Source organism: Trichomycterus rosablanca, chromosome 8 (genome assembly GCF_030014385.1).
Source record: "Trichomycterus rosablanca isolate fTriRos1 chromosome 8, fTriRos1.hap1, whole genome shotgun sequence".
NCBI classification, from domain to species: domain Eukaryota; kingdom Metazoa; phylum Chordata; class Actinopteri; order Siluriformes; family Trichomycteridae; genus Trichomycterus; species Trichomycterus rosablanca.
In genome coordinates, this window is record NC_085995.1 from 37,738,538 (window position 1) to 37,757,285 (window position 18,748).

Sequence of the window (18,748 nt, forward strand, 5' to 3'; positions counted from 1 at the left end):
TACATAGTGCACTAGACAGTAAATTAGACAATTGATCTATTTCTTGTATCTATATTTGATGAGTAAATAAGAAATCCAAAATGTATTGAGGCAAAAGTGTTATGAGGTTTATTAAAAAGCATGTAGGTGTATGTGAGGGTGATCTGGCTGCGACATCTGTCACCCCATTGATCGCTAGGGTTGATTCGGCTGATCTGGTTGGCTAGGCGGGTGTCCCCTTCCTCCCTCACCAGTCCATGTGCGTCCCTCCGCGAAGCTCCGCGCCCGGTGGAAGAGGACAACATTTTGGCGGACAAGCATCGCTGGTCTAGAAGTAGCTGCGCTCCCCTGCTAGAACCTCCAAACAAGCTCAAAAAGCATTTAGGTTTTGATCAGGTTGTGAGATCCAGCTTGGAGATCCTCTTCTGATCTTCTTATCCAGATATGGAGGAGTAAGAACAATTTAACCAGGTTCTCTAACGAGTGAACCTAGACAAACAGTCACAAGGAAAAACTTCGTCAGTGATACGAGGAAGAAAGCTTTAGATGAGCCAGACTCAAAAAAAAACCTCTGTTCCTTCCCTCTGTTCTCACTTTCACTTTTTGGCTCGCTTCTCCTCCTTCTTCTTTTCCCATTCCATCCAGCGAGCCTCCAGTGCCTGCCACTTCTGCTCCCTCTTCTTTAGGCGCTTTCGTTTTTCTGGCTCATATTTAGACACCAGATACATTTTTCCGCCCTCTGTTAAGAGAGGAAAGAGATTACAGATGAAAATGATTCAGACCTAAGGGGGCGCTTAAGAGCTTCACAAACTGAGTCTCAACTAGAAAAGTCATTATTATGCTCAAAATGTTAGGAAATGATCTTTAAGCAAGACTTACTGATACACCACGTGTGACCCATCTCCTTCTCAGTCTTCAGGCTCTCTTCCATCTTTTTCTGGTAATGCTTCTTCACTTTTTTGCTGACCCACCCCATTAGACAGGCTGTTGTGGTCTTGGGTCTCTCCTCTTTTTCCATGCCGTGATTTTCTTCACTGACACTCGGGACAGAGTTCTTTGTTGTCGCCTCCTCTCTGGACTTTGGGGATTGATGTGTGCTGGTGGTCTTGGCGTCCTCATCAAAGTCTCCGGTTGGATGACGTGGCTTCACCTGTATGAGCACTGGTCCACTTTTTGAAGCATTAACCGTAGTCTGTTCCACCTTTTTAGTTTTTACTACCCTGGTCTTCTCTGGTTCTTCCTTCATGTCCTGCTCCTTGATCTTACTCAGGATCTCCCTCAATGTCTGGTCTCCTCTTTTCTCCTCTCTCTCGATTGCTTCTCTATGAACCTCCTTACACCTAACCACAGTGAACCAAACACCAGTTTCAAATAAAGTCAAAGTCAAATGTTTACATACACTTATTTTTGGATGTGTCAAAAATATGTTGGGTCAAAAATAAAAGGCAGCAGCCGCTCAGGTAGCGCAGCATTAAAAACCCCACGCTGCAACCAGAGCTGGATCTCGAATACATGGTATCGAATCCAGCTCTGCCTTACCGGCTTGAGGCTGAGTGGCAATATGAACAACGATTGGCCTGTTGTTCAGTTGGGGGGCGGGACAAAAAGCCGGATGTGGGTCTCTCTCTGTCAGAATGGTGCAATTACGACCTCTGCTGGCTGATTAGAGGCGCCTACACAGAGATGAGGAAGGAGTGCTCTTAGGGTGTGTCTCTCCGCATGCAACGCTAGGTGGCACAACACTCATCAATGTGTGGGTGGCAAGATGCATACGGCTTGCTTCTTATATGTCGGAGGGGATGTGGCTTAGCATAGGGTTCGGCATAGGCAGAGAGGAAGCACGATGCAAATTGGACAATTGAACGCGCTAAAGGGGGAGAAAAGGGGGGAGAAAAATGCCAAAAAAAATGCAAAAAAATAAAAAAATAAAAATAAAAGGCAGCAAGCTGGTAGTACGTATGATTGACTACAGCCGGTGGCTTCTCTGTGCCCATATAAATAAAGCTAGTTGGACTTCACATATTCAAACGTACATGGAACGATGGTCTCTTGCTAAGGCCAGAAAGGAACCCACATTGTCACCTTATGCTAAAGTCGGTCTGGACAATCGAATGAATTTAAAGAACCAACAAACAAAATACAAAGTCTGTCATGAAGCTCTTGAAACATTGGTACCACTGTCAACAGTCGAGCAAGTTTTATACAGCCACAGGCTTTTAGGCTGCAATGTAATGCAGAAGCCTGCGCTGATCCTTTCTCTTTGTCTGTTTGATCAGTGACTTATTTCAGTTCAGATAAACATGGCGATGTAAAGCTCGCTTGACTGTGGGCAGTGTTGCCTGTGTTTCTGTATGTGCGATCATGTGACTGTATCTGTAACTTTCTCGTCCAATGAGAACCTGTTGAAGAAATCACTAAAATAAACCTAATGTAGTGTTAGTACCCACCTCTGCCTCTTCACCTCCATTGTGTTCTTCCTCCTCATCTCATCTTCCTCCTCCTCCATCTCACCGTCATTCTCTCTCTTCTTCTTCATCTTTCTCTTTTTGTTCTCCTCCGTCTCCTTTCTTGCCTCCTTCATAATTTTCTCTCCTTTTCTTGTCTTGCTTCTTTTCTCCACTATTTTCTCTCTCTCTTTCTCCTCCTCTAATGTTTTCTGTTTCTTCTCCTTTATCTCTCTCTTTTTCCCCACCTCCATACCTCTCCTCTTCCTCCTCATCATCTCATCTTTCTCCTCTTTCTCTTTCTCCACTTCAATCTCGCCGTCACTCTCCCACACTGTGTTTCTTTTCTCCTTCTTCGCCTCTCTCTTCTCTTCCATCTTTCTCTTTTTGTTCTCCTCCGTCTCCTTTCTTTCCTCTTCTTCCTTCTTTAAATTTCTTTGAGTTTCTTTAAATTCATGTCTTTTCTGTTCTGCCTCCTTTCTAAGATTCTGTCTCTCCTCTACTTCTGTTTCTTTTCTTCTCGAGGACGTTTGTTTAGTTTGATCGTTCACTATCTTGTTTGTCCTTCTCAGAACGAGATCACGTTCTGTTTCCATCCTCCTGTCTGTCCTCATCATCCGTCTCTCTAATTCGTTCTTTTGTTCCTCTCTCTTTCTCTTTACCTCCTTTAGCTTTTCTTCTGCCAGCTTCCTCCTTAATTCCTTTAACTTTTTATCCTCTTTCTCTTCTCTGGATCTCTCAGGTGCTGCCAGCCTTTCCTTCCTCTTCTTAATCTCACGTTCTGAATCTACTTCTCTCTCGTTTAGGTTTAAACGCTCCATCCATTTATTTTCATGCATGTTCTGATGGAAGAGAACTTTCTCCAGCTCTGCGTTATTCTCCTTCAGCATTTCTAGTTCTCTTTTTAGCTGTTGCTCTTTCTGTCCACTCTTTCCACTTGTCCATCTACACATCTTGGATTGGAACACTTCCCCTCTGAGCTTCTTTTTCATTTCCACCTCTGAAACTCCTGTTCTTTTCATCGGCAACATATAGGAGACGCCGTCGTTATTCTCAAGCTTCGCCGCTGATTTTTTAATCCGATTTAAATCTTCCAGGATGTCGTCAAACATCCTCGTGTTCTTTTCAAAATCAGCGGTTCTTTGCTGCTTTAACCTTTTCATGTGAGCTTGAAAATATGATTTAATGTTGTTAAACAGGCCCAGCTGGCTCGTCTGAGGCTCCTCGGTGTCCTCCACAAGGTAGCGCCTCCCTCTACCAGCGTCTCTCCTGACCTTCTGTATGAAGTGGGAGTTCTGAAACACACCGGGAACACAATTAGACCCGAGTACTACAAGGAAATGACTTAAATACCTTAAATATTATAGGATGTGATGATCTTCAGGTGAATTATTTTATACTCAGCACCCACTTGATGCTGCAATTTTTATGTATTTGGTCTTTATGTATTAGGTGTTTCCAGATTAAAATGGAAATACGTCCTGGTCACTACTGGCCAACTGTCAATGTCCAGTATCTAGATGACCCCCTACACACCTTGTATAGTGTAATTTAACTATCTAAAGGCTTTAGGTGTCTATTCGGATCTACACTGATCAGCTATAACATTAAAACCACCTCCTTGTTTCTACACTCACTGTCCATTTTATCAGCTCCACTTACCATATAGAAGCACTTTGTAGTTCTACAATTACTGACTGTAGTCCATCTGTTTCTCTACATACTTTGTTAGCCCCCTTTCATGCTGTTCTTCAATGGTCAGGACCCCCACAGGACCACCACAGAGCAGGTATTATTTAGGTGGTGGATCATTCTCAGCACTGCAGTGACACTGACATGGTGGTGGTGTGTTAGTGTGTGTTGTGCTGGTATGAGTGGATCAGACACAGCAGCGCTGCTGGAGTTTTTAAGCACCTTACTGTCACTGCTGGACTGAGAATAGTCCACCAACCAAAAATATCCAGCCAACAGCACCCAGTGGGCAGCGTCCTGTGACCACTGATGAAGGTCTAGAAGATGACCGACTCAAACAGCAGCAATAGATGAGCGATCGTCTCTGACTTTACATCTACAAGGTGGACCAACTAGCTAGGAGTGTCTAATAGAGTGGACAGTGAGTGGACACGGTATTTAAAAACTCCAGCAGTGCTGCTGTGTCTGATCCACTCATACCAGCACAACACACACTAACACACCACCACCATGTCAGTGTCACTGCAGTGCTGAGAATCATCCACCACCCAAATAATACCTGCTCTGTGGTGGTCCTGTGGGGGTCCTGACCATTGAAGAACAGCATGAAAGGGGCTAACAAAGCATGTAGAGAAACAGATGGACTACAGTCAGTAATTGTAGAACTACAAAGTGCTTCTATATGGTAAGTGGAGCTGATAAAATGGACAGTGAGTGTAGAAACAAGGAGGTGGTTTTAATGTTATGGCTGAAGCTCTATATGGCCTTTTTAGATGATCTCTGATTCGTCTCTCACTCGGTTCTCCAGATTTCGTTCTCTCTCGAGTTTCTCCATCTCTGCCCGGCCGAAGCTCCATAAATCTTCTAAGGTGCTTTGAGTCCACTGGATCAGTTCTTGTCCTTCCTTTTCGTCCTCCATTTTTCTTTTCCTCTTGACCAGCTTCCTTTTTTCCTTCAGCTTTGTCTGTTTTTCATCCTTTTTTAGCTCTTTTAGCTCGTTCCTCTTCAGTTGCATCTCTTTCTCCAGCTCCATCCTCTCTCTCTGGAGCTGCTGCTGTTTCGCCTTCTTGTCCATGAATCCGGAGCTGAAGAGGCGCTTTAGAGCACTCATATTTATTACTAGGATCTGATTAGGAAAATTATAATTATTAATCATTTTATTACTTAAATATTGCACTGATTAATTACTGCAGTAAAACTAAGAGTCCACACAATGTTTATAATCAAAATACTCACCTGATCAATAAATCTATTTAATCTAATCAGTAAATGTTGTAGGAGAAGATTGGAACGCTCTTTAACAGGACACAGGCTGCTAAAGAAATGAACACAACAGTTACAGAGTGCACATTTATCCTCTCATGCTTCTGTATGATGCATTCCGGAACTCATGACATCATAATGGTTCTTCTCCATGTTTCATCCAATACATCATTTCATCCACTGATACATACATGAGACCAAACCAGCTTTATATTGTTCATTCATTTTACTAACTGCTTTAACCTGGTCAGGATTCCAGTGGGTGCAGTGCTACCTGAAAACAATGCAGTACTAAACCTTGGACCGGGTGCAAGTCCACTGCAAAGTAACATATTCAATCACTCACTTATTTATTCACTCGCACACTAGAGCAGCCAATCCAACTTTTGCATGTGTTCAAGAGGCAGGGGGAAACCAGAGCACCCAGTGGAACCCCATTTAGGTTTAAGGAGAGCATAAGAAATGTGTAATCCTGACAGACTGGGAGCCACGGCTAGGATTGAATCTTTACAAATGCTCTTTTTAGAAACTGACACAAATTCCCACAGCACTCTACCAGATCTTGTGAATAGCTTCCCTGAAAAACAGAGGCTGTTATTACAGAGGCACTGACTTCATTTCAGATGTGTCTGATGAAACAGCTTACTCCAAATCTTACATGCAATTGTCATCATTATATAAATAATATTGTTCCTTCAGTGAAACTTCTCCTAAAGCATTTAATGAAAAGTCACTAAACATGTTCCAGCTTACAGATTTAATTATTATAGGTGGGATTCATATTAAAGAAACATGAAGAAGTCGCTCAGGTGGCACAGCGGTAAAAACACACGCTGGAACCAGAGCTGGGATCTTGAATACATCGTATTGAATCTTAGCTCTGCCTGCCGTCTGAGGCTGAGCGGCCACATGAACAACGATTGGCCTGTTGTTCATATGGGCGGGACTAAGCCGGATGGGGTCTCTCTCTCATGACTGGTGCAATTACGGCCTCTGCTGGCTGATTGATGGCGCCTGCACAGAGATGAGAAAAGAGTGCTCTCAGGGTGTGTCTCTCCGTACACAACGCTGAGCTGCACTGCACTCGTCAAAGTGTAGGTGATAAGATGCATACGGCTGCTGCCCACGTGTCGGAGGGGGCGTGGGTTAGCTTTGTTCTCCTCAATCAGAGCAGAGATTGGCATTGGTGAAGAGGAGGCATGACGCAATGGGGCAATTAGACGCGCTACAAGGGAGAAAAGGGAGAAAATGCATAAAGAAAATATATATAAAAAAGAAATATGAAGAAAAATAAAGAAAAGTAAGAAATGTGGCAACAAACATATTCGACCTTACTCCAGAGCACTGACCTCAGCCTTATTAAACACTGTTGGGATGAACTGGAACTTTAATCGTTAGCCATTTTGTGTCTGACCCCACTTTTTTTTTTGTTAAAGGCGTAGTCACTTCAAGATAAGTGAAGTCTGATTTAACCACAGGGGAAGATGTTTGGGGCACAACTTCATATGTTTAATTAGCTCGTGGTCATGTGTCCACATACTTTTTGGCCATTTAGTGCGTGTTCAGTGGTATAAAAGCAGAATCCAATGATGGCCACCAGGGGGAGCTGTCTGCTAACATGTACAATTGAACTCTCCCTAAATCCAGACTTTACTGGCGTTACAAGAAAGAAAACATATAAAAGTACTTAATAGTAATAATAATAATAAGTATTATTATTATTATTATTATTATTATTATTAAGCCAGGGGCAGACATTGCGTTAAAAACTAAACACTAACCCAAACGATTATTATTATTATTATTTATTTGCATTGGGACAGTGGGTAGAGCTTTGGGCTAGTTTGAATCCCAGCTCTGCCATGCAGCCACTGTTGGGCCCTTGAGCAAGGCCCTTAAACCTCTCTGCTCCAGGGGCGCCGAACAATGACTGACCCTGCACTCTCATCCCAACTTCCAAAAACAAGCTGGAATATACAAAATAATTTTGTTGTACTGTACACATGTATATGTATATATGACAAATAAAGATGTTCTATTCTATTCTATTCTATTCTATTCTATTCTATTTTACTAACAGCTTTTATCACAATACTGCCATCAGCCAAATCTGCTCTGGACAAGGTGCCCGTTCAACACCACAAAACACACTTTTACTTTTAAAAACTTTTAATGAATTTTTGATACAATTCAAAATAAAAAATGGATTTGGGTCACACTTAAGCTACAATATAGAGAGTTCTTCACTATTCTTTTAATCACCACATCTGTAGTGTATATCCAAATACCACAGACAATAATTCTAGTATCGAAGACTTGCTCCACGCCTCTGGAACTCTCTTCCTTCGCATATTCAGCCATCAAATTCACAAACCCACCTCTTCTGTCTTGCATACAGTCTTCCTCCATCTTAACCTATTGCAGCGCACCCCTTTTATATGTTGTCATTTTGACTTTTGTATCATTGTTTTCCTGTTTGTCATTGTTTACTTGTTCCCTGTATTACTAATTGTGCTCTGTAAGCATCTTTGGGTTGTTGAAAAGCGCTATATAAATGTGATGTATTATTATTATTATTAGTAGTATTCACATCTGTAATGAGAAAAGAACACCTATTAAATTCAAACCCACTTGTTTGTGTGATCAACACCAACCCCAAACTTTTTATTTTACTTTTGTTTACTACAGGAACACGTGTTTAAATACAGAATATGAACATTTATTTGAAAACATCTTTAAATCTGGTTTTGTTTTTCCTTTTCTACTGAACAGGATATCATTACTTCCTCTTTCTCACCCCCTCTAGGGTGTTTACATTCAGTCCAAACATACATGCCTTCAGGCACAATCCATTCGTACCATCAACATTTCTTATTATGACTCACATCAGTCAGCTTGTGTGTGTGTGTGTGTGTCTCAGTGTATTCTGTATCTTCACATATTTTCTGTTTTGTATAGATCACAGTTTTCCAGAACAAAAACACAATGTGTTGGAGTCCACGTGTGTACATTTTGCCTTGTATTCAGTCATGATAGTAAGATAAGATAACTAGACTTAGGAACTAGTTTTAAACAAACACACATGAAGCTCATTCATTAAGAAAGCATCGTAAGAATGAAGGAAGTATTTACATGTTTATTAATTATTGGAAGGATAAAGTTAAACACACATAAACTCATTCATTAAGAAAGTATTGTAAGAATGAAGGAAGTATTTACATGTTTATTAATTATTGGAAGGATAAAGTTAAACACACATAAACTCATTCATTAAGAAAGTATTGTAAGAATGAAGGAAGTATTTACATGTTTATTAATTATTGGAAGGATAAAGTTAAACACACATAAACTCATTCATTAAGAAAGCATCGTAAGAATGAAGGAAGTATTTACATGTTTATTAATTATTGGAAGGATAAAGTTAAACACACAAAGCTCATTCATTAAGAAAGTATTGTAAGAATGAAGGATTATCGGAAGGATAAAGTGACACAGATCTGGGAGACGTTTTACAGGACATGTAGACATCATCTTTGTTACAGAAAGGGACGTAAACTGAACTGTTGCTCATCTCTTGCATAAGATCAGGGTTTCTGCTGTTGAGCAGGAACAATGGCTCAATAAAGGACCGTATATTTACAGATAGACTTACTTTAATAATTAACCACAGACGTGAGGAAGTCGTGTTGAAGGAAAAACACACATTGCTTAGTGTGTCTGGGTGAAGCTCTACGACCCTGAGATAAAACCGTGAGAGAAAATGAATAAAGGAAGGAAGGAATGTAGAACCTAAAAGGATTAACGTTATAAATGATGAGATTATAGTGACTGTGGATTATAGGGATTATTACAGTAACATTCTTACTTTGATGAAAAACATATATTATATAATAATGATAACGTTGTGATTGGTTTGTTTACTTCAATGTTGTATTACTAAGAAGGTTTTACTAGGATTTACTCCTCTTTGACTCTTATCTTTGAGGTGGGTGTCAAAACCCATTTACTTCTGATCCTCGTCTCTGATCATACCACAGCCATTCGGATCAAAATACAGATTAAAAGAAGATAAATGAAGTAAAACCAATATTTGTATCTTAACACCAATGTAGTGATGATCAATACAGCCAAAATTCACTATCATGCTGCATTGAGAGGATAAGTATAGAGGGGATGTATTTTGCTCATACATATAAAAAAAAAAGGACACAGTTATAGGAATCAGCAAATATGTATTTAAAATTAAAACTAAACATATAAAATGTGTAAAAATGTATGGTCACTGTATTAAAATGTTTAATTGTGAAGTCTACATTGGCTGACTTATAAATATAAATATATAGGGGTTGCCATAACTCTTCTATTTCTATCCGGGCTTGAGATCAGCACTAAAATTACAAGTGCACCTCTTAATGGCTAGGTGGGCGGCACGGTGTCTCGGTGGGTAGCACTGTCGCCTCACAGCCAGAAGGTCCTGGGTTTGATCCCCAGTTGGGGCAGTACGGGTCTTTTCTGTGTGGAGTTTGCATGTTCTCCTTGTGTCTGTGTGGGTTTCCTCTAGGAGCTCCGGTTTCCTCCCACAGTCCAAAGACGTGCAAGTGAGGTGAACTGGAGATAAAAAATTGTCCATGACAAAATGTGTCTGACATTAACAACTTGAACGGATGAATCTTGTGTAATGAGTAACTACCATTTCTGTCATAAATGTAACCAAAGTGTGTAAAACATGACGTTAAAATCTTAATAAATAAATAAATAAATAATGGCTAGGTTGTTTCAGTCATGCCCCTGGACATTTGTGTAGACACCCGACTGGCCGATAGCACCATCAAGATTCAAACTCTGGATCCCCAGATCTCAGCAGTAGCACGTAAATATTCATATTCAAATAAAAGAGAACATTGCACCAGGTTTTCTTTAAAAATGTCACATATTGGTTGGAATGATTTTACAAGAGTTGCAATCATGGTGAATGTACATAAGCTTTTTATACAGACTCCTAGAGACATAACATTTAAATGGACAAACCTAAAGAACCATTTACATTTTATCCATAGCATCTTATGGTATTTTGACAGTATATTGTCTAAGCAATTGAGGGTCAAGCAAAAGGGGGCTTTGCTCAAGGACTCAACAGTGGCAACCTGGCACTGGTGGGGCTTGAACCAGCGACCTTTTGTTGACTAGTCCAGAACCCTGACCTCTAGGCTACAACTGCTCCACCTGAACCACCATACCTTAAACATCCTGGTCAGAAAATCTGATTCCCTAATCTGCAAGTGTAAAGTTAATCCAACCACAAATTTTCCCTGGACAGGTGTTTACAGTGTGCTTATAGATTAATGATAAGTAAAGTATAAAAGAAAACAGCAGTCACTGGAAAAAAGCTGCAGGTTATGCTCGGGTGGTGTAGCAGTTGTTTGTTTGTTTGTTTATTAGGATTTTAATGTCATGTTTTACACTTTGGTTACATTCATGACAGGAACGGTAGTTACTCATTACACAAGATTCATCAGTTCACAAGGTTATATTGAACACAGTCTTAAACAGTTTAGTGTCTCCAATTCACCTCCCCTGCATGTCTTTGGACTGTGGGAGGAAACCGGAGCTCCCGGAGGAAACCCACACAGACACGGGGAGAACATCCAAACTCCACACAGAAAGGACCCGGACCGCCCCACCTGGGGATCGAACCCAGGACCTTCTTGCTGTGAGGTGACAGTGCTACCCACTTAGCCACCGTGCCGCCCGGTGTAGCAATAAAACATGCCAACACACCAAAGCTGACATCTCAAACTCATCTCAAACTCTGTTACCTGCACGTCGGGCGCCTAAACGGTCAGTGATTGGCTAGTCCGTGAGTAGGATTGCCGGAAAGGATTCCTCATAACTTCTCATAATACATAATACAGTTACGACCTCTGCTGGCTGTTCGATTGCGCCTTCACAGAGATGGGAAATAATGGAGATTAGTGCATGACTCTCTGTATGTGATACTGATCCCCATGTAAATCCCCTCATGCAGGTGAAAAGAAGCGGTCAACTACTGCACACGTGTCAGAGGGGGCGTGTGTTAGTCCTGGCTCTCTAGGAGGAGCACTGGTAGAGAAAGCGAAACTGAATCGGGTAATTGGATATGACTAGATTGGGAGGGAAATCAAAAGAAAAAGAGAGAGAGAGAGAACAATAAGAAATGAACTGTACCACAATCAGCATAAACTCCCAAATGTGCACACTGGATTAAGAATAAAAGAACAAAAAATGCCCCAAAACTCACATTGTTACTGAATGTTATTGTTATTGAAATGCACTGTGTGGCTTAGCTTTCACCCCCCCCCCCCCCCATGCAAATAGTCTTCACACACAAATAAAATGTTCACATTAAAATGTAAAAGTATAACAGCATTTTTATTGTTCTGTTTTACCAGATGTAACAAAAACTCAACGTTTTTATTTTTGCCCAGTAGATCATTGAAGTCACCATAAAATGTTCTGCCTAAAATTGTTCTACCCATTCCAAGTCACTCAGGTGGTGCAGCGGCTTATTACGCAAGCCTACCATTGGCTGGCCAGGCATCTACACATACATGACTGGCAATGTCTGAGGCATAGACCCTGTGATAGATTGGCACCCTGTCCAGAATGTTCCTGCTTTGACCAATGTTTCCCACTGGGATTGGACCTGCTGCGACCCTGTGATATGTACGAAAGTTCTTCAAAAAGTTTCCGCACTTTTAAAACTCTATTTATTAGGTATTTTAAAAACAAATGACATCACTTTTCTACATCGTCACCTTCCTTTGTAATGCATCTTTTGCAAATTTTTTTGGTTTAGCGTGTAGCCACTGATGCAGCGCTGCTTTCACATCGTCATCACATGAAAATCTTTTTCCCCTTAAAGCTTCTTTGAGTGTCAAAAAAAGGTGGAAATCAGATGGAGCTAAATTCAGACTTTAAGCATCTCTCAGTCTCTCAGTCACGACCGATTACTCCTCCCACCCTCACCGCTTATAACCAAAATATAAAAGTGCAGAAAATTTGGGAAGACCCCTCACATGGATATAGTGGGTAGTGTTGTGGTCTGCAAGAAGGACCTGGGTTTGATTCCTTGTGTCCTTGTGGGTTTCCTCTGTGTGCTCTGGTTTCCTAGTACAGTCCAAAGACATGCAGTCAGGCTAATTGGAGCTACTAAAAATTCCCTAAGTGTGTGCGTGTGTTTGCTCAGTGATGGACTGGCGACCTGTCCGAAGTGTTTCCTGCCTTTTGCCCAATTAATCAGACCACTGTGACCCTGACCAGGATAAGGCAGTAGTTAAACAGAAAATGAATGAATTAATGAACATATTTTTATATCAAAACTCATAGCACTGTCGCCTCACAGCAAGAAGGTCCTGGGTTCGATCCCCAGGTGGGGCCGTCCGGGTCATTTCTGTGCGGAGTTTGCATGTTCTCCCCGTGTCCGCGTGGGTTTCCTCCGGGTGCTCCGGTTTCCTCCCACAGTCCAAAGATGTACAAGTGAGGTGAATTGGAAACACTAAATTGTCCATGACTGTGTTCGATATTAAACTTGTGAACTGATGAATCTTGTGTAATGAGTAACTACCGTTCCTGTCATGAATGTAACCAAAGTTTAAAACATGACGTTAAAATCCTAATAAACAAACAAACATTAAAACTCTAAAACAAAAGAATTAACATCTGATTTCTTTCTAATGTTTTAGTAAGTGTAATTGTTTATAGTTTCTTAAACTTAAAAAATACATTTGTATATTAATATTTTATTTTGATTTATGCATTTTACTTATGTTAACTACAACCCCCTTCTGCCTTTTTATTAATGTAATTGTCGTTAAAATAATTCTGGATTAATAAAAACAACAGCCGTACTGAGTCTGATGGCCTGTATACGGCTCAGCCATGGCGGTATAGAAACGTTTCTGCAGCGTTATTATTCAGTCAGCCTGAATCAGCTGGCTGCTGTCACCAAAAGCACTGAGCTCATTTACAAGTACAAAATATCCCTTTCTCTGAAGGCACTAATCTCAGCCAGGGTTTATTCCACCCAGGGCACTGTTAAGAAAAGCTGTGTTTTTCCAAACCCTGAGTGCGCTATAGTGGTCACGCTTTTCCCAAACGCCTCGCAGCTGCCGCTATTGTGCCTGCAGAAGGACTTGGCTGAGGGTTCGGGCAGACCCCGTGTCAGGGATCAGAGCAGTTGGTGAAACCCTGCACACCCAACAATAGACCACATTGATAATGATCCCATGGGGCGTGTCTGCACCCATGTGAAATTCCAGAGCACAGCGAGTGCAGCGTGGAGTGCTGATACATATGGCTCAGTCAGTTTGAATTTGAATGGCTTGGATTATTTTCTCACACACTGACTGCAGCTTTAAGTCTGAGCTTCTGATTTGCTTATTTACTAATCCCAAATCAGAAAACATGGGACAGTATAAAACACAGTGTTTCTTACATTTACTTTGACGATTATTTCATTGGCTGATGGTATGAACTCCAGATATTTCATGTTTTGTCTGTTAAATTTTATTTCATTTGTTAATATTTATTAATTTATTTATTAGGATTTTAACGTCATGTTTTACACTTTGGTAACATTCATGACAGAAACGGTAGTTACTCATTACACAAGATTCAAGGTTCAAGTTTAATGTCAAACACAGTCATGGACAATTTTGTATCTCCAAGTCACTTCATCTTCTTTGTACTGTGGGAGGAAACCGGAGCTCCCGGAGGAAACCCACACAGACATAAGGAGAACATGCAAACTCCACACCGAAAGGACCCGGACTGCCCCACCTGGGGATCGAACCAAGGACCTTCTTGCTGTAAGATGACAGTGCTACCCACCGGGCCACCGTGCTGCCCCATTTGTTAATAAACGTCAATTCCTGCATTTTAGCCTGCAACACATGTTAAAAAAAGTTGGGACAGTAGCATTTATTAGTTCATTGTTTTACCACCGCTTTATCCTATTTAGGGTCAAGGTGGGTCAGATTCACTAGGCAACAGGTAGGAAACACCTTGGACAGGTCACCAGCCTATCACATGGCAGGTAAAGCGTTTACCACTTTCTAATGTTGCCATTCATTCTCACAACACGTAAAAGACGTTTTTGCACCAAGGATACCAAGTGATGAAGTGTTTTAGGTGTTATTTTGTCCCATTCTTCTTAGAGCACGACAGTACGAGGTCGTCATTGTCGCATGTTGTTTCAGAATTCTCCATGTACTGCCATTATCCATATTGTCCATCTTTTTTCTGATTTGGATTGTAGAAATTGGACAGTTGTTGTTATTTATTCCTTACTTAGCCATAAAAATATGCTAGATTTTATGATATTTATGATTAGATTTATATTTTTACTTTATATTTACAAGTACAATCAATTTCTGTATTAATTTCTTACACCTATGAGCAATTTAGAGTAGCGAGTCCACCTTAGGAGTCCCACACAATAGATGCATTTAAGTTAAATAGTTAGTAATTTGTTTGTTTTTTTGGCATTTGAGTCCATTTGTGGTTTTATTTGATTTACATGTTTATATGTTGGTGCGTATGTATGTTGTTTTGTATGTATGTTAATTATTTGTTAAATGTTGCATAGTTGAGTGGTATTTATAACTGATTTTAATGTACAGCACTTTGGTTGACACACGTTGTCTTTTAAATGTGCTATAAAAATAAAGGTGACTTATATTTGGGAGGTAAGAGGAGCCCTGAGTAATTGGAGACAGAGATTAAATCCAGCTCATCGGGACTCATGTTGCTGTGTTGTAATGTAAATATGGACTCTGGTACTTAGATTCTTAGCATATAAGCCGGCAGGTAATTCTGGGTCGGCAGATAGACACTTGGTTTCTAAATTGACAGTAAAATGTACACCGATCAGGCGAAACATTATAACCACCTTCCTAATATTGTGTTGGTCCCCCTTCTGATGGCAAAACAGCCCTGACCCGTCGAGACATGGACTCCACTAGACCCCTGAAGGTGTGCTGTGGTATCTGGCACCAAGATGTCAGCTGCAGATCCTTTAACTTCTGTAAGTTGCAAGGTGGATACTCCATGGATCGGATTTGTTTGTCCAGCACATCCCACAGATGTTCAATTGGGGTCAGCATGGGCACCCTGACTGGTCTGTGGCTATGCAGCCCCATACACAACAAACTGTGATGCTCTGTATATTCTGACACCTCTCTATCAGAACCAGCATTAACTTCTTCAGCAGTTTGAGCTACAGTAGCTCGTTTGTTGGATCGGACCACACAGGCCAGCCTTCGCTCCCCACGTGCATCAGTGAGCCTTGGCCGCCCATGACCCTGTTGCCGGTTTACCAGTGTTCCTTCCTTGGACCACTTTTGATAGATACTGACCACTGCAGACCGGGAACACCCCACAAGAGCTGCAGTTTTGGAGATGCTCTGACCCAGTCGTCTAGCCGTCACAATTTGGCCCTCGTCAAACTCGCTCAGATCCTCACGCTCGCCCATTTTTCCTGCTTCTAACATCAACTTTGAGGATAAAATGTTCACCTGCTGCCTAATATATCCCCCCCCACTAACAGGTGCAGTGATGAAGAGATAATCTGTGTTATTTACTTCACCTGTCGGTGTATATTTCTATATAGATCATTATTAATGGTTAAATAGAATTTGTTCATACATGTCATTAATTCTAGGATACATTTTACTGAGCCTCTAATAAACTTTTAAAGACTACTTTTATGCATTCGTAGCTAATGTGTATCAAACAGCATTATTTTACTATAGTTATTTTATTACAATAAAACATCAATTTGATTTCGTAATGGAACTTCATTGTAATCAGTGTTGAGTTCTGGAGTGTGTCAGACTGCTCTACTGATCTCGACGTGACGACACATGAAAGCTGATCCTACGTCAGTGCTTGGACTTTGACACCTGATACAGCACAGGCCCTCTCACCCAGATATCTAAAGCAGGGTAATGTAAGAACCACTTGTAGGAGGTAATGTGTTAATCCCATACTTATTAAAGTTAAATTGTTGGCTCAGTTGTTGAGGTACTGGATTACTGATCAAAAAGTTGGTGGTTCAGGCCTTACCACAGCCAGGTTGCTGCTGTTGAGCCTGAGCAAGGCCTCAACCCTTGATTGCTTGTGTTATATTCAGTCAATTGTAAGTTGATTTGGATAAAAGCATCTGCCAAATGCTATAAATGTAAATTAATAAACCTTTTGAATAAATGCTGCATGTTAAGGTGGGTAGGAAGGAATTTTCTTATATCTTTAATTGTTTGTACTAATCATATTAATGGATTTTTCTCTCTTTTGGCTGCTCCTGTTTTTAGGGGCGCTAATGATCATTCTGGTCTGCTGCCGGATGCCCTTCCTAACACAGCCCTTCTTACACAGACAAGGCATAACATTATGACCACTGACAGGTGAAGTAAATAACACTGATTATCTCTTCATCACGGCACCTGTTAGTGGGGGGGATGTATTAGGCAGCAGGTGAACATTTTATCCTCAAAGTTGATGTTAAAAGCAGGAAAAATGGGCGAGCGTGAGGATCTGAGCGAGTTTGACGAGGGCCAAATTGTGATGGCTAGACGACTGGGTCAGAGCATCTCCAAAACTGCAGCTCTTGTGGGGTGTTCCCGGTCTGCAGTGGTCAGTATCTATCAAAAGTGGTCCAAGGAAGGAACAGTGGTAAACCGGCGACAGGGTCATGGGCGGCCAAGGCTCATTGATGCTCGTGGGGAGCGAAGGCTGGCCCGTGTGGTCCGACCTAACAGACGAGCTACTGTAGCTCAAATTGCTGAAGAAGTTAATGCTGGTTCTGATAGAAAGGTGTCAGAATACACAGTGCAGCACAGTTGCAGGGCTGTCAGGGGGACAAACACAATATTAGGAAGGTGGTCATAATGTTATGCCTGATCGATGTATTTCTATCCAGGCATGAGACCAGCACTGAGAGCGCACTGACAAGTGCACCTCCCAATGTCTAGGCTAGACAATACTGTATGTGTTGGCACCAGACCTGCCAATAGCACCACTGAGATTTGAACCCCAGTTAGGCAATTGCAAAATCAGTTGAAGGTTAAGAGTCTTAATAGTAGTGTTTGGGGGCCAGTGATAGCTCAGTGGTTAAGGTACTGGACTAGTAAACAGAAGGTTGCCGGTTCAAGCCCCGCTACCACCAAGTTGCCACTGTTGGGTCCCTGAGCAAGGCCCTTAACCCTCAATTACTCATTGTGTTCCGCTCACTGTGTAAGTCGCTTTGGATAAAAGCGTCTGCTAAATGCTGTAAATGTAAATGTAGTGGAGCTTAAACCAGTGACCTCTTGGTTACTAGTCCAGTACATTAACCACTGCTTTTTCTGTACAGCTTTACTGAAGTTTTATATGTAACTACTAATAATAAACTGTCGGTTAGCTTCAGCTGAGGTGGGTTCATTCATACATGGTGTCCAAGAGTCATGTTATACACCGATCAGCCATAACATTAAAACCACCTCGTTTCTACACTCACTGTCCATTTTATCAGCTCCACTTACCATATAGAAGCACTTCGTAGCTCTACAATTACTGACTGTAGTCCATCTGTTTCTCTGCATGCTTTGTTACCCCCCTTTCATGCTGTTCTTCAATGGTCAGGACCCCCACAGGACCCCCACAGAGCAGGTATTATTTAGGTGGTGGATCATTCTCAGCACTGCAGTGACACTGACATGGTGGTGGTGTGTTAATGTGTGTTGTGCTGGTATGAGTGGATCAGAACACAGCAGCGCTGCTGTAGTTTTTAAACACCTCACTGTCCCTGCTGGACTGAGAATAGTCCACCAACCAAAAACATCCAGCCAACAGCGCCCCGTGGGCAGCGTCCTGTAGCCACTGATGGCCAGTGATAGCTCAGTGGTTAAGGTACTGGACTAGTAAGCAGAAGGTTGGCCGGTTCAAGCCCTGCCACCATCAAGTTGCCACTGTTGGGTCCCTGAGCAAGGCCCTTAACCCTCAATTGCTCATCGTGTTCCGCTCACTGTGTAAGTCGCTTTGGATAAAAGCGTCCGCTAAATGCTGTAAATGTAAATGAAGGTCTAGAAGATGACCGACTCAAACAGCAGCAATAGATGAGCGATCGTCTCCGACTCGGTAGGCGTGTCTAATAGAGTGGACAGTGAGTGGACACGGTATTTAAACACTCCAGCAGCGCTGCTGTGTCTGATCCACTCAGTCAGTGTCACTGCAGTGCTGAGAATGATCCACCACCTAAATAATACCTGCTCTGTGGGGGTCCTGACCATTGAAGAACAGGCGAAAGCAGGCTAAAAAGGTATGTAGAGAAACAGTTGGCCTACAGTCAGTAGTTG

The 18,748-nt window shown here is 41.6% G+C and overlaps 1 protein-coding gene across 1 annotated transcript; it reads right to left on the minus strand.

The window, feature by feature from the left end:
- Positions 1–85: 85 nt before the first annotated feature.
- On the minus strand, positions 86–5,391 carry LOC134319139 (golgin subfamily A member 6-like protein 25). Its single transcript, XM_063000152.1, has 6 exons — positions 5,352–5,391; positions 4,912–5,241; positions 2,427–3,718; positions 859–1,319; positions 574–718; positions 86–468 (listed from the first exon to the last, which is right to left on the minus strand). The coding sequence occupies exons 2-5, from the start codon at positions 5,224–5,226 to the stop codon at positions 576–578; spliced, it is 2,211 nt and encodes a 736-aa protein (XP_062856222.1). The 5' UTR covers positions 5,227–5,241; positions 5,352–5,391; the 3' UTR covers positions 86–468; positions 574–575.
- Between the last annotated feature and the right edge of the window lie 13,357 nt (positions 5,392–18,748).